Here is a 16,845-nt window from a genome sequence, read left to right as displayed (position 1 = left end):
GGCCCCTACCTTCACTTCGTAGGATTTGGAGTGACTGGTGGATGGGGTCCTATCCCAGTACGGACTGCTGTATGGGCTTCCAGACCAACAGTTGAGTACATATTGGGCATGATGCATGTGGGAAGGATGCATGGGGATGTGTGTGCAAGCATCGTGTCATCGGGGTGGGGGAATGTCTAGTGGTGGTGTACATGGTGTGCTTCGGGCGATGTATGTGCCAATGGTGATGGAAAAGGGTATGGTGAACCATTTGTGTGACAGGCTGGACTGTTTGTTCAATGGTGTTCTCCTGTCTGTATTGCCTCTGCAGGTCAGCGCCCATCCAAAGAAGGGATTATGGTACAGAAGACCACGGATGCCCAGCTGGGGATGGCCTCCCAATGATGAAGGGGTGCCCGTCGAAACCTGACCCTCCTGATGGCCCGCATACTGGTGGTGGCCTACCCTGAGCTGGCCTACCCTGAGCTGGATGGGTGCTTGAGGGAATCACAGCAGCCACAAGGGGGTGAGTACAGTGGGTATCATTACAAATATTTGCAGGTGGGGTGGGATCCGGGTGGTGGATGTGAGTTAGTGGGTGCCCCTAAGGCCAAGCCACACATTGCAGCGTGTGTCAACTCTAGGGTATTGGGTGTATATCAATTATAGGTAACCTAGCTTGTTAGCAGTACATTCCAGGCAGGGAATCGTGGGTCCAAGGAGGGGTGCAGGTGGCAGTGTGTGGCCCTCATCTTGCCTTAGCATCTAGCCATATCACTGGCAGTGCAATGCATAGTGCTTAAGCCTGTTCCCTGTGTGTGATGGTGCTGTGTATACCAACAGTGGTGTTGGTGCAGTCATTGACCCAGTGTTCCCTTTGTCTTTCCCCCCCCCTTTTTTGTTCTGTCATCCTGTCCTTTTGTGCATTAGCATCATCTGGCGGAGGAGCAGGGGCACCGGTGACAGAGGGAGCTGCATCCCACAGGACCCAGGAGACAAAGTCCACCGACGCCGAGGGAACCAGTGGGACGGAGAGCGAGGGGAGCACCACAGCAGAGACAGGAGGTGACAACACAGACTCAGATACCTCCTCCGATGGGAGCTCCCTGGTGGTGGCAGACACCTCCTGTAACCACCCAGTTGCAGGTACAGCTGCCACCCACCGTTCCATCACCGCCCTCCCAGTAGCCCCTCAGAGAGTTGCCCGTGCCCGCTCACCCAGGAGGGTGGGAATCTCCTTCACCCGAGACACCTCAGGCCCTGCCCCAGTGAGCCCTGCTGCCCTGAGTGAGGAGGCTATTGACCTCCTGAGATCCATCTCTGTTAGACAATCAAACATTGTGAATGCCATCTTGGGCCTGGCATCCCAGATGCAGCAATGCAATGCATTCCTGGAGGGTATTCACAGTGGATTGGTGGCCCAACAGAGATTAGTTCAGGCTCTGGCCTCCTCTCTGATGGCAGCCATGGACCCTGTTTCTACAGTCCCCACTCCAACTACCACTTCCCAGTTCCATTCCCCTCAACCCCTACCCATCCCAGGCACACATACAGACAAGCATGCACACAAGACAACACCCAAGAGTGGCACAGGCAAACACAAGCACCACACTTCATCCCAGAAGCACTCACACAAACACCATACAGTTGCAGACACAACAACATCCACTGCCTTACCTGTCTCCCCCTCCTCCTCCTCCAGCTCCCTCCCAGTCACGTCCACACTCACACCTGCATGCACTGCACATACATTCACCACCAACATCACCACACCAAGCAGCAAAAACACCTCACTAGCAGACACCTTCACAACATCTATGCACGCGTCCCCTGTGTCGTCTATCCACCATGTCTGTCCCCCCTTTAAAAGGACACAAACGTAAGCACTCACATAGCCAACAGCCATCCACCTCACACCAGCATACTGGCCAGGCACCTGCACTCTAATCCAGCAGACATACACCTCTTACAACCACTCCCTCAATCTCCACTCCCATCACTCCTCCCTCCTCCCACCGTCCCTAAGAAGCTTTTCTTTGCCCAACTTGACCTCTTCCCTCCCCCTCCCCATCCTGCTCGTAAGAGCAGGGTCCCAATGACCCAGCCCAGCACCTCAGCCAAACAGCCTACTGGGACAGTGGTGGCACCACCTAGTCGTGGTGAAAAGGATACCACACCTCCAGGCAAAAAGGGGTAGGAGCCTGCACCTCCAGGCAATAAGGGGAAGGAGCCTGCACCTCCATCCAAGAAGGGGAAGAAGCCATCAACCCCTGCCAGGAAGGGTAAGGAATCCACGCCCCATGTCATGGAAGAGACGAATCCCTCTACTCCAGCGGAGGCTGTCAGGGTGACACCTCCACCACCACCACCAGTGGTCACAGGGCCCACACCGCCAGCTGAGGAAGTGCAGCCATCACCACCTGCAGAGGCTGCCCAGGAGGCACCTCCATCTGCTGCCACACTGCATCCATCGCCATCTGCAGAGGCTGCCCAGGAGGCACCTCCATCTGTCACCACACTGGAGCCATCACCACCTGCAGAGGCTGCCCAGGAGGCACCTCAATCTGCCACCACACTGCAGCCATCACCAACTGCAGAGGCTGCCCAGGAGACACCGCCATCTTCCACCAACGTGCAGCCATCACCACCAGCAGACGCCATGTAGGCCACCCTCCAGGGGCTGCTGTATGAGGGGCCCCCTCCAGAACCAGTGGGCAAGTCACCCACTCCACAGACTGTTGCCTTGCACTCGCCAGGACAGGGAAATGGGCATGGAGCCCCCTCCAGAACCAGTGGGCAAGTCACCCACTCCAGAGACTGTGGCCCCTTGCACTCCCCAGGACAGGGAAATGGGCATGGAGCCCCCTCCAGAACCAGTGGGCAAGTCACCCACTCCAGAGACTGTGGCCTTGCACTCCCCAGGACAGAGCAATGGGCATGGAGCTCCCTCCAGAACCAGTGGGAAAATCACCCACTCCAGAGACTGTAGCCTTGCACTCCCCAGGACAGAGTAATGGGCATGGAGCCCCCTCCAAAACCAGTGGGCCTGTTTGCGACTCAGGCTGAGGTGACCCCCATACCCCTGAGGTACCTGCCCACTTGCAAACTGATGCCCCTGCAGAGTTCTATCAGGATGAAGTCAGGATTTGAGTGGGGCCTTGGACTGTGCCTTGTGGGCATGTGGGCCCTTTGAACATTGGACTGGGCAGTGTCCCTTTGTGTACATGTGTACATATCTGTTTCAGGGACAATTTGATTATTTATTAGCTGTTGATATTAATGCATTCACCTTCGTGCATTCCTGTTGTCCTTGCATTATTCTGCTGTGTATCGGGTGCAAATTGTTTTTTGTGTGTATGGTATGTGTGTGTCTGGTGTGTGTTGTGTGTGTGTGTGTGTCACTCTTGTTTTCCTCCCTCCCTCTCTTGTGTGCTAGGCAGCTGTACTCCCCGTCATCGTCTGCATTGGTGTTCCAGGTGGAGCATAACATAGAAGATTATCAGGAAAACTTGCAGTTCGGGTTCCATGCAGCGTTGTTCTTCTCTGTGTCTCCAATGGTGAGTCTTTTCTCTTCAGTAATGTGTTTCCACCAGGCTTTTGATGGCGTTGGTACTACCCCGGAAAACGTAGTGGTTTCCTGTGTCATAATATGGTGGGTGGTACGTTGTCTCCCGCCTGGTTGTTGGCGGATACCGCCGTGGTGAGTGTTGTTTCTGCCCTGGCGGTTGGTGTGGTACATTGGCTGTCTATGGGACTTATCACCGCCATGGTCATAATTTGTCGATAGTTACCGCCAGCCTGTTGGTGGCATTACCGCCACTTTATCACTCACCGCCAGGTTCATAATGAAAACCTAAATATTGCATAGACATACAGTTTTACTAATAAAACTATATTATACCAAATGAAAATGTGTGGAAATCGAATGAAAATGTATAATTTGTGTAGCACCAAGTAAAGTATCTTGATTTGTTTAGATACTATTACAATCTTTGTTTCCATCACACTTCAGAATTACAAAAAAGTGCTTCATGTTTGCTATCCTACTTGTTGAATGAGTACAGTTCATTTACAGGTATTTACGATGCGCTGTGTTTAAAAAAAGTACGACCTAAAGTCTTTCTTTTCTCACTCTCTGTACCCCATCAACATTGTCACCTAATTCTCTTTACTTTTCTTTCTCTGAACCCAAAGTGAGAGGCGTTTGTAAACACCAATCCCCATGTTAATAAAATATGTACAAGTCAAATGCAAAAGTATTGAAATTCTTACACAAAGTTTCAGTTTCACTAGTTGTTACCAGGTGTCACTTACAAGTCAAATTGAAAAGCAATGACATTCTTTCATGAAGCTGCAGTTCCCTCAGCCATTACTAGTTGTCCCTCAAAAGTCAAATGCAAGGCATTGAAATTCCTACATTGATCTGCCGTCCCACTAGTTGTTACTAGGTGCCCCTCAAATGCAAATGAATTGATATTCTTTTGTGAAGGTGCAGTTCCACAAGTTGTTACCAGGTGTCTCTCACAACGCAAATGCCAAATCTTTGAAAGTCTTACATCAAGCCACAGTTCCACTAGTCCTTACTAGGTGTCCCTCAAAAATGTAATGCAAAAGCATTGGCATTCATTCATGAAACTGCAGTTAAACAAGTCGTCACTAGGGGCCAGATGTAGGAAAAACTGGCATTGCGACTCGCAATTTGCGAGTCGCAATGCCGGATGCAGGATGGTGTCCCTGACACCATCTGCGAGTAGCAAGGGGGTCGCAAAGGCCCACCTCTTTAATATTAATGAAGTGGGTCGCAATTTGCGACCCCCTTGTGAGTCGCAGCACTCACATGGATGGTGGCCTGATGGAGACAGCAGACCACCATGTCTGTGACTGCTTTTAAATAAAGCAGTTTTTTTTTTGTAATGCAGCCCGTTTTCCTTAAAGGGAAACGAGATGCATTACAAATGAAAAAATGAAACGTGTCAGTTTCATTTTTTCAGAGCAGGCAGTGGTCCATAGGACCACTGCCTGCGCAAAAAAAAAATGTCATGGCCATTCACAAAGGGGAAGGGGTCCCATGGGGACTGGGTTACCACCAGTGTGACACTGGTGGTAACTGCGATTGCTTTGCGACTGGGTTTGCAGTTACAAAGCAATCTTACATTGCGCTGCGACCCGCAAATAGGAAGGGGAGCACCCCTTTCTATTTGCGACTCTCAGTCCCATTTTGCGAGTCGGTTACCAGGTTACCGACTCGCAAAATGGGAATGTGCATCGCGATTTTCGCTGTTTGCGACGAGTTAAAGCCTTTGCATATCTGGCCCTAAGTATCTCTCGTTAGGCAAATTCAAAGCCTTGAAATTCTTCAATGAAACTGCTGTCCCCCTAGTCATTACTAGGTGTCCCTATCTAATTAAATGCAAAGACATTGTAATTCGTATATGAAGCCGCATTTCCACTAGTCACTACTAGGAAACCCTCTCATGTCAAATGCAAAAGCCTTGATATTCTTTCATGAAGGTGCAGTTTTGCAAGTCATTTCTAGGTGTCCCTCACTAGTCAACTGCAAATGTACTGAAATTCTCACATGAAGCTGCAGTTCTTTACTAGGTTTCCCTCACAAGTCAATTGCAAAAGCATTTACATTCTTTGTGAAGGTGCCCTTCTAGAAGTCATTACTAGGTGTCCGTCACAAGTCAAATGCAAAATCATTGAGATTCTTACATGAAGCTGCAGTTCCACTATTGGATTTTAGGTGGCCACCACAACTTAAATAAAAACGCCTTGAAATTCTTACATGAAATTGCAACTCCACTAGTTGTTACTTGATGCCCCGTACAAGTCAAATGCAAAATATTGATATACTTTCATGAAGGTGCAGTGCCACAAGTTGTAACTTGGTGTCCCTCACAAGTCAAATGTAAATGAATACATAACGCTTCAGTTTGTTACTAGTTCTCCCTCACAAGTTGTCATTTTTCACTCTCATTATATTAAATGAGGCTGCTAGATTCAGGCAGGAGCACCACCAGTCTGTCGGGAACTGAGTCAAATTCCACACTGTTTGACAACTGTTGGCCTAGCAGTACCCCACCAGCACCTAAAAGTGGCAGTGATTTGTGGAAATCAGGCACATGAAATTCTGATTTCTGAGGGAAATTGTGGTGCAACAGATCTCAGTCTTTTCTCTCAGTTACATTTGTCTCATACATGCAAAGACAGAAGCAGAAATTGGTTCAAAATATTTTATTGAATCAACTGTGCTCTAGATGAAATATCATGTAGTGCAGTGGTTCCCAAACTGTGCGCCGCGGCTCCGTGGCGCGCCGTCAAAACTAGCCAGGGGCGCCGCACACAGTCTGGAAACCACTCGGAGGTGCTTTGAAATGGTAGCTTTTCCTCGTGGTATTGGAAAAAAACACCCTGCATTAATTATTCTGACCAGCGGAGGGCGCCAAAGTACCATTAATAATATCCCTATAACAAAAATAGTTTCCAATAAATGGTTTTCAGCAACGTGAAGGAGAGAATAAAGAAGACAAACGGTAAATAGTGCAGGTACAGGCTGGGATTACGTTCCCCCACCCGCCAAAAAAAGTAACATAACGGGGAGCTGTGGCCAACACAGCCAATAGGTCAATGGAGCCGGGGATCAAAAAAGTTTGGGAACCACTGATGTAGTGCAATTATTAGGATGATAAAAAAGAATAATAGCAATGTGTTGACAAGGAAAGTGAAACACAGGAAAAGACCCATCATAGTGTCAGAGTGCTAAGTGTCAGGATTCCTACCTACGCCACTTAGGTACTACTACAGCACAGGTGTGTTAGACCTAATCCACCCTTTAGTTTCCCTAGGAAGACAGAGATAAAAGAAAATAAAACATCACACAGAAAGAAGCTTCTGCTCAGAAAATGAAATGAATTGTTACTAGGCTAAAGGGTGCAAGCTGCAGGACTATGGCTAAAATAACATGCCCATAAAAGCTACTAAAATAACGTCATGACACCCTCCTCTTGTCAGTTCAAAAGTTTAGAGGAAAACCCAATGTAAACTACATTAAAATGAATTAAAATATATGTGTCCAAGTTGAAAAGCAAGCATACTCAAAGCAGTCCATATAAAAAAAGTCAATTTCAAATATAATGTTATTGTTAAAAGCAGAATTTCATCTTTAAAAGTCATTGTCATTTTGAACATTGCCAATTATATCCAGGGCAATCAAATCAAGGAATAACCCCACTTCAGAAGGCATTAAAGCAACTAAATTGGTGCCAAGGAAAACCAAAGAGCACTCATATTCCAAAACCTAAGTTCCAGCCAAGGTGGCAGTAGTCCGTGCAGAGTCAGATATTGAAATGCCCAGAGCTACTTGATCCACAAAGAGTGGCTCATAGGAAGCTTCCTGTACCAAAGGCACCCTCAATGCACGTCTGGTAAAAAGCCCTCATCAAGAACATCAACAGATCAGTGTCTAGTGAAAGTATTGCAGCGTAGAGAGACACTGTTGTAGTGCACATTTGAAAAGGCACCAAAGGCAACCAAACACAGGCTGCACACAGTTCAGTACCAGTCTGACTGACAGAGACCAGTTGCACTCCAGTTCCTCAAGGAGTGGTTCTTCAAAATACTGCACCTCGCATTCACAACACAGTTGCGTCAGGGGAAGCACCATCAGTCCTCCTTGTTGGGACGAAAATGCCGAAAAGTACTGAGTGTATGGCTGAAGATATTATGAAAAATATAGTTGGGAAGGTGCTGACAAACCCAGAACCACTAGCCTTAAACAGTATACAATCCCAGCAGTATTGGACGCATTAAATATTTGTCCCACAAGTTCACCAAAGTGTCTTGGAAAGTTTGTATTTTAAAAGGGCTGTATTTCCACGGATGACTGTTCTACTTGGAGTGCATAGGTCTCATGTGCAGATGTCAGTGCTACATGTTTCTGAAACAATAGAGCTTTTTTTCTGCTCAGCTTGTCAAAATTTACATTAGAAGTAGCAACGTGAGGCCATATGTCTGCTACTTTTATCTGTTGCATAGGGGAAAAAAATACATTATTGCAACAAGTTACAATTTGGGAGACAAAAACTATGTAGGTAATTCCAGCTCACATTCCACAACAGCTCTTGCTGTTTAGAAGTACATAACTTCTATTTGAGAGCATGTGGAATGCTGGTTGAATTGAGGGGACTGGAACTACCGTCAGCTAACAGGCCAAACTCGCTGCTGAATCATGCATGTTACGTGCAAGGAAAGCTATTTGCAAACCATCAACTGGCTCACAGAAGTCTGGCATTTGCTGCCACTAAGAAAGGCCTTTCATGCCATTGAAACATTTGTATGAAAAGGGAAGCTCCCACACCCCATAAATGTAATTATCTCCCAGCCCTTCATATCTGCCTATAGGAATGTATTTCAAGTAGGATGTGAATTGAAGTATTGAAATAGGTAGATTAATAAATGCATGAATTAGCCAGACAGCAGATGGTATTTTCCCCACAGAAAATGCAAAATTTCTAATTTTTCGATGCTCAGCATAATATAAGAAGCCTCCTTCTTAACTATTATTTATTGTTGCCTCATAAAATTAAATGCGGTAAACAGGTCCTGCTGTTGAGAGCGTAGATGCGGTCAGACAAGGTGTTGATCCCATTATCTACAATGGCTAATGCTCTCTGTAAGTTTTCTTGATCTATTTGCCTTAACCAGACTGCATCTTCTTAATGTCAACGCTTCCAAATTTTATTGTAAATTTCATATAACAAGCGCTTTTTACATTGTCTTCTGGGGCCTAACGGAAAACCGTGTAAGTCTGTGTTATTGGACAAGACACTGGGGTGTTCTTTTACAACATCTAGGTTTTTACTCATTCTATGTCTATGGGAAACTTTTCCCACACTGTACAATGTCACAATACCAGAATGTTCTGATGACACATAGTGAGGGTCTGGTCTGTTTGCTCTAAAAAACCCAGTGGAGTTTACAAAACATGCTTGACACCCATTTGAGTCCATTGGCCACTACAACCACACACCAGTATGTGAAAGTGTTGAGTTGAAAGTTCCCACTCATCAAGTTGGTCTTCTATTGTATTAATGTATTTTTGCCATTTGTTAAATTTTGGGGAGTGGGGATACTGGCATTTTATTTATGGGAAAATATGGAGCGTGATGCTGCTCCAAAATTGCCAGCGACGCACTCCATCATTTCCGCAATGCAGGGATGTGCCGTATTTTAGAAGTGAATACAGTGCTTCCCTGTGTTGTCCCCTGTGCTGGCGCTAAATTTAGCTACCAATGCAGGCATCCTTGCACCATCGTATGTTTGGAACGCTAGGCATTGTGACAGCCTCGAGGGCTGGGATTGGAGAGATGACAATAATGTATTTCCCCTGAGCCAGAGGTGTCTCTTTAAAGACAGTCATCTGAACAGCAGTAAAATCTTTTCTGTTGGAGCAAAGCGTTGTTCAACTGAGGAGTACAAGTGTGTCGGTTTCACCCTCATTAAATGTTACATAGGTGAAACTGATGGCACATGCAATTATTCTGGAGACCAACTATGTCCTGCCGCTTGTGTGTAAATGTTTTTCTGCAAGCATATCTTGTTGTAATGGTCTGTGAATACGTGTGTGTTCAACTGTCCAATATTTGCTTGAAAAGTGGGGACCTATTAAATCATATAATGGTTTAATGCGTTGTGCATAATCTGGAATGTACGTTCTGCCAAAGTTAAAAAAAAAACAATAAAGAATGGAGCTTGTTTGTGGTTTTTGGTATTTGCAATTGTGAGCAATTTTCTAGAAAGTGGGGCACTAGGCTCTTGCCTTTATCTGGCAACTCATATCCCAAAAATAGAACAATGAGAAAGTTAATTTTAGTTTTCTTAAAATTTAATTTGTAGCTGCATTTGGCAAATCCCACAACAATGCCAGCTACCCGTTTCAGGTGGTGAATGAGATCATCATCCATTAGGTAGATGTCATCAACATAAGACAACACCTCAGGGTCAATGTCATGTAAAATGGAAGTTACACGAGCTGAAAACAGCCCAGGACTGTTTTTATGCCCCTGTGGAAGACGTGACTTTTTATGCGAGCCTAAACAGCTAAATGCTGTTAGATCCCTGCTTTCAGGTGCTATATTTTGGCAGAAGAAGCCATTGGAAATATCCAACAGTGTTTTGTATTTTTTGCGCACTATATTGTTAATGAGCACTGTGCTGTGTGAGTTTTGAATAGCAAATGAGCTTCTAGGATTTTTTATTCATTATGAATGGTCCGGTTTGGCAACAGGAAATATAGGACTGTTCATTGATGAGACACAGGCCTCATTTACACCCTGGTACTCTAGTTGTACGGGAATCTCTCTCACAGGAGCCTCAGTCTCATGCTTAATAGGATATTGAGGTTGAGGCTGTAGTTGGGATCTTATTGGAATTATGTGGTAGGGAGAATCTTCATCCCACCCAACGTGGTTGTGATATAACGCAGGGGCCTGTGCCAATGAGTATGAATCAACTAATTCTATTGGAACTAGGGGGAAGAAGGAAGGCTTAATGATCTGTTCACCATGTGGGACTTCACTGACAAATTCTGTCAGCCAATCCTTTTCGGCCAACAAAATGTCATAAATGCCAGTTAATCGTTTCCAAAATATTATATCAATTGTGCGTTCAATGTCTCCCTCTAATTGTATTTTAATTGTACACACACTATTAGGGGGAGACGCGCATGTCTGCAGTTTCGACTTCTGTGAAGTCATCAGTTGCTTTCACCTCCAGATGTTCTAGAAGATTCCAGTGAACTTCTGTGACCTCTGCTGTGCTGTCTAGCAGAGCCAGTGCCCAGTTCCTGTTCTTCAATAAAACTATCACTGTGCTTGGTATCTCATGCACAAATAGCTGCCAACTTCTTCTTTTTGAATTGGGGTTTTTGTTGTGGAAATTTAACTGAATCTTCTGCTGAGCATTGTGAATCTTTTTTTGGTTTCACGTACTCTGTACATTGTTCTGATCGCCCACTTCTCTCACTAACTTTATCCGGTGAGTCCTGAAAGGAACAAAATTTCCCTGTATCAGTATATTGTTATCTGTCGGGAGTTTTTCATACTATCCCTATTTCTTAAATTGTAACATTTTTCAGAGGTCTCCAATTGCAGAGATTCTTCCCTGTCTTTTTTAAATGTTTGTTTTTGTTTATCCCAGCATTTTTTTAGAACCCTTAGCTGCTTGCTTGGTAGAACCTTTATTGAATTTACATTGTAATTGTGGTTTTCTAGGTCTGGTTCCCAAACCATCCCGACCTATACTCAAATATGTTTAGGTAATAATTTTAGGCAGCTTACATTCTTGATCCTGTACAGAAACATTGCTAGTGCTTCTGCTTCCCCTTTAAGGTTGCTTAATATTATTGAGGACACTGTAGCAAAATTGCACATTATTTGTATCCCCAAATACAGGCCTCGAGCAGCCCCGCATTCATCTTGAATTTGTTTTAACACTTCCGGACGATTGGCAAGTGTTGGTGTTCCGTGTGCAGTAGTGTAGAGCGTGGCAAATACTGTGCCCCGAGTGTTGCAGTTATCCACTGCGGGAACCATTCCAACTAGCAAGTACATTGTGAGATTTATGTGTTTATCTTGAGGTCCCATATGGGGAGACAAAGCTTCCAGTGTGTTTATTTTTTGAGCTAACCAAAACAGAATTTCTTCACGTTACTATACCAAGAGTCTGTATATTGTTACAAGCTCAATGTATAATCAGTCTATATATTGTTACAAGCTCACTGTTTAATCGGTGAACCTCGGCTACTGTCAAGGTGCCTGCATCAGGATGTGGTGTATATATGGGCAATTGAGGCCAGATAGGAACATCATTACTCAGAGGACCTAGTCTAACATGTAGTGTTGTATGAGGTAGGGAGCCATCAAGGCAGTTTTGGTGGTCTTGAAAAGATAGAGGTATCTCTATGTATGCATATGCTCTGTATTGTGCAGATGCAGTAGCATGTGTATAATGATGAAATGTATCAGTGTTCCCATCAACTGCTGGAAAATTGACCAAGAGTATAACATTTCTGATCTATAAGCTGGATTAGCCACAAATGTAACAGCACCCCTTGGCTGTAAGGCCATTATTTAATAAATGATTAAGGAGGGAGTCCTCATGTTTACTACAATTATAACCCATTGTGGGTTTGCCATGGTAAGTATACTGGTTCAGAGATAAGGACACCAATTTGGGATTAATCCTTTTAAGGTTCCAAGCTAGATTAACCTTCAGTCTAAAATAGGTGGTACCTAACTAGCTGACAAGGAAATCCTCAATAACATGGACGTCTCCACATATAAGGTATTGGGGTGCCTTTAGCACGTAGTGAGACAGAGATACTCAGAGAGATCTGAAATTCAGTGCCTGACCAAACGTTGATGACACCATGTTGTGTTTGGCTCTCATTATACTAAATGAGACTGCTGGATTTGGGCGGCAGCACCACCAGGCTTTGGGGAACTGAGTCCAATTCCACACCGTGTGGCAACTGTTGGATTAACCCTTCCAGCCAGCTAGCAGTACTTCACCAGCACCTGAAAGTGGCGGTGATTTGTGGCAGCCATGCGCATGACATTCTGATTCCTCAGGAAAGTTGTGGTGCAACAGATCTCAGCCTTTTCTCTCAGTTACGTCTCATACAGGCAGAGACAAACAGAAACAGAAATCGGTTCAATATATTTTATTGAATCAACTGCATTCTAGATAAAATAACATGTACTGGAATGATTAGGATGATAAAACAGAATAATATCAATGCGGTGACAAGGAATGTGAAACACAAGAAAAGTATCACCATAGTGTCAGAGTGCTAAATGTCAGGATTCCTACCTACGCCACTAAGGTACTACTAGAGCACAGCAGTGTTAGCCGTAATCTGCCCTTCAGGTTCCCTAGAAAGACACCATCCTCCATACTTGAATATAATAGTAGAGGGATGTTGGTCTACTGAGAGTCTTCTTACTTGTAAATGGAAAGACGCCAAGTCTCACCAGAAAAACTGCAGTGAAGCGACAGCATGCAGTGCAATTTTCTGGCTGGAACTTTCCCTCTAACATATATGGGGCAGAGGGATGTTTTATAATAAAACAGCTGGTGTTCTGAGAACCCTGCTCTAACATAAGAACATATATGTTTCTCATGAAGTGACAAAGATTGCGGTGTTCCACTTTGTATTGACAACGTTTTGGAGACAGCCGTGAACAAAGCACAGAACGTGAATGTCTGAGTAAAAAGAATGAAAACAGTTTCTGTGCTAAAAGCCTATGAGATAAAGGAAAATAAAACATCACCACAGAAGATAGTTTCCGCTTGGAATATGAAATGGACTGTTACCAGACTAAAGGGCACAAGCTGCAGGCCTATGGCTAAAGTAACATGCTTATAAAAGCTACTAAAATTACCTCATTTAAAAAAAATATATATCTTTTATTGCATTTACTGTATTTTTTAAACATGTCAATGATAATGGTATTACTATAGTAAATCCCCAACGGTATTCACTGAACCCCCCTACCCCCATTCTTGCACATAATTAATATAATATATGTAATGTTCTTGAGTCGACAATTCTCCTAAGATACACAGTGTCTCACAAACACGCAACATTCTGTGTTGTGGGCGTGGAGGTCTGCTCAGATTCGGAGTCCTCTTCTGACATGGGAGCGTCCAGAGTCCTCATGTTCTCCAGAATTGAGTCCCATTGTCTCTAGGTCTTTGCCCCTGTAGAGTCTCTTTTAGAAGTACCGTTCCCTCGATTTCCGCCCATTTCTCCAATGCGTTTTGCCATCTGTTCATTTGGGGGCTCATTGGGTCCTTCCAATGCGAGGTTATTTCCCTTTTAACTAGGACCAGAGCTAGGTCGATGAACCTGTTGGATGGTTTAAGAGCTGAAAAGCGAGGAAAGTCCCCCAATAATGCCACTATTGGGGATGGAGATAGTGTCCTTTCAGTGCTGGAGGAAATTTTCCTGAAGATTTCTCTCCAGTATGAACTGAGCTGAGGGCAACTCCATAGCATATGTACAAGTCCTGCTGCTGGTTCAGCGCATCAGGAGCAGCCTGAGTTGTTTGCACTGTATGTTTTAGTTATCATTTGCGGGGTTAAGTAGGCTCTATGGTAAATATACAAATTTATTAGTTTAAATCTTGTGTTTCTAGACACTGAGTAAATGTGGGAGGTGATCGTAGCCCACTGTGATTCGTCAATGGTGGTGTCTAACTCTGTCTGCCACTTGGTTTTGAGTTTATTTAGAGGTAAGCATGTGCTGTTCTGTAAGGATTTATATATTCCTGATATCACCCCCTTCTGTTCCCTATTGAGCAGAGAAGGCTAAAGCCCCTGCAGGTTGGCGGCTCAAGTGTTCCTGTTCCCCATGTCTTTTGAATGATTCTGTAATTCTGAATATGTGCAAAGCTTCCCGTTGCTATATAGATCTCCCAGGTTTGTAATGTTATGTGTCACTAATTTACTAATGCCCATTAGCATTTGGTCTCCTGTAATATGTTTCAAGCAGGTTAGGGGGGCCTCTGGTGCGTATGGAGTCTTTGTGCGGGTACGTTTTAGGTATTGCTCCCAACAATATCTCGTCGATTCCCACTCTAATGGTAATTGTTGTTTGGGCTTCTTGGGGTTCAGTGATATACTCAGGATTTTTTCAAGTGGGCAAGTCAGGGGGATCTGTAATTCCTTTGCAACTGGGGGTTCATTAATTAATTTTGCTAGCCATTGTAGTTGCCCTGCCCAGTAGTATATCTCTAGATCTGGGGCAGCCAAGCCTCCCTCTATAGTGGGTCTCTGGAGGGTGTGTAGTGCGATTCTGTGCCTACTCGATCCCCATATAAAACTTGTGGTCATGGATTCTGTGCCTCTAAACACTGCTTTCGGAATTAAGGGTGGGATAGTGGAGAAGTAGTATAGCAGTCTAGGCAACACTATTGTTTTGAGCAAGGCAGTTCTTCCAGGGACCGGTAGGGGTAGCGTTTCCCAGAAGCGCATACTAGCTCTAATCCCTCTGAGTGCTCCATGTATGTTCCCTTCCAGCAGGTCTTCCATTTTGTGGTACATGTTAACACCTAAATATTTAAATGTATTAGGGGACCAGGGCAGGCCTCTTGTGTCAATAGGTTCAGTGGTGCCTTTGATCATTGGAAAAATGGAGGATTTTCTCCAGTTGATTCGGAGTCCGGAGGCTACTCCGTAGTTCTCCAACATGTACATTGCTCCCGGTAGGTTTACTTCCAGGTTCCTGAGGAAAAGTATCATGTCATCTGCATAGAGGGCGATATGATGTGTTCAATTAATAATTGAGATACCTTCAAAGAGCCTCCCGGATCTGGCCATTTGAGCTAGCGGTTCCACTGCTACAGCAAAAAGAAGGGGTGATAATGGACATCCCTGTCTGGTACCTCTGCAAACTTGGAAAGGGTCCGATATAGTACTACCTGTTTGCACTCTCACGGTGGGATTGGTGTATAGTAGTTTTGTCCAAAGTACAAATCCCTCTCCATGTCCTAACTTTAGCATGACCTGCTCTAGATAGTCCCATCTCAGGCTGTCAAAGGCTTTATCGATGTCCACTGATATAATCGCCGTTTGTGTCATTGCTGGGGGTATGGAGTGGAGCACTGACACCAGACGTCTAATATTTTGAGCCGTGCTGCACTGTGGGATAAAGCTCGACTGGTCTTGGTGAATCAGTGAGGACATATGAGGTAAGAGTCTGTTAGCCAATACCCAGCTTAATATTTTGTAATCTAAGTTAAGCATGGACAATGGCCAGTAAGAGCGAACATCAGAAGGAGGTCTATTTGGTTTTAGTTGAGGTATCGTTATGGCTTCGTTAGTTGATTGAGGTAAGCTATTATCGTTCCATGCTTCTGCGTACATTGTGCAAAGATTTGGAGCCAATAGGTCTTGGTATAGGAGATAGAACTCCAGTGGGAGTCCGTCCGGTCCCGGAACTTAGCCCCTTGCCATGCTTTGGATTGCAATTTTGATTTCTGCGATTGATATTGGTGTCGCCAGGGCCGTGCCTTCCTCGGCTCCTCCTTTGAACATTGGACTGGGCAGTGTCCCTTTGTGTACATGTGTACATATCTGTTTCAGGGACAATTTGATTATTTATGAGCTGTTGATATTAATGCATTCACCTTCGTGCATTCCTGTTGTCCTTGCATTATTCTGCTGTGTATCGGGTGCAAATTGTTTTTTGTGTGTATGGTATGTGTGTGTCTGGTGTGTGTTGTGTGTGTGTGTGTCACTCTTGTTTTCCTCCCTCCCTCTCTTGTGTGCTAGGCAGCTGTACTCACCGTCATCGTCTGCATTGGTGTTCCAGGTGGAGCATAACATAGAAGATTATCAGGAAAACTTGCAGTTCGGGTTCCATGCAGCGTTGTTCTTCTCTGTGTCTCCACTGGTGAGTCTTTTCTCTTCAGTAATGTGTTTCCGCCAGGCTTTTGATGGCGTTGGTACTGCCCCGGAAAACGTAGTGGTTTCCTGTGTCATAATATGGTGGGTGGTACTTTGTCTCCCGCCTGGTTGTTGGCGGCTACCGCCGTGGTGAGTGTTGTTTCTGCCCTGGCGGTTGGTGTGGTACATTGGCTGTCTATGGGACTTATCACCGCCATGGTCATAATTTGTCGATAGTTACCGCCAGCCTGTTGGTGGCATTACCGCCACTTTATCACTCACCGCCAGGTTCATAATGAAGGCCTAAATATTGCATAGACATACAGTTTTACTAATAAAACTATATTATACCAAATGAAAATGTGTGGAAATCGAATGAAAATGTATAATTTGTGTAGCACCAAGTAAAGTATC

General features: G+C 44.8%; 1 protein-coding gene across 1 annotated transcript; it reads left to right on the top strand.

Moving 5' to 3' along the window:
• The first annotated feature begins 2,284 nt into the window (after positions 1 to 2,284).
• LOC138259691 (uncharacterized) lies at positions 2,285 to 2,644 on the top strand. The gene has a single exon (XM_069207581.1). The coding sequence runs from the start codon at positions 2,285 to 2,287 to the stop codon at positions 2,642 to 2,644; it is 360 nt and encodes a 119-aa protein (XP_069063682.1).
• Positions 2,645 to 16,845: the final 14,201 nt, after the last annotated feature.

Source organism: Pleurodeles waltl, chromosome 9 (assembly GCF_031143425.1).
Source record: "Pleurodeles waltl isolate 20211129_DDA chromosome 9, aPleWal1.hap1.20221129, whole genome shotgun sequence".
NCBI lineage: Eukaryota > Metazoa > Chordata > Amphibia > Caudata > Salamandridae > Pleurodeles > Pleurodeles waltl.
Note: the sequence above shows the minus strand (reverse complement) of the source record. Positions and strands in the feature narration are given on the sequence as shown.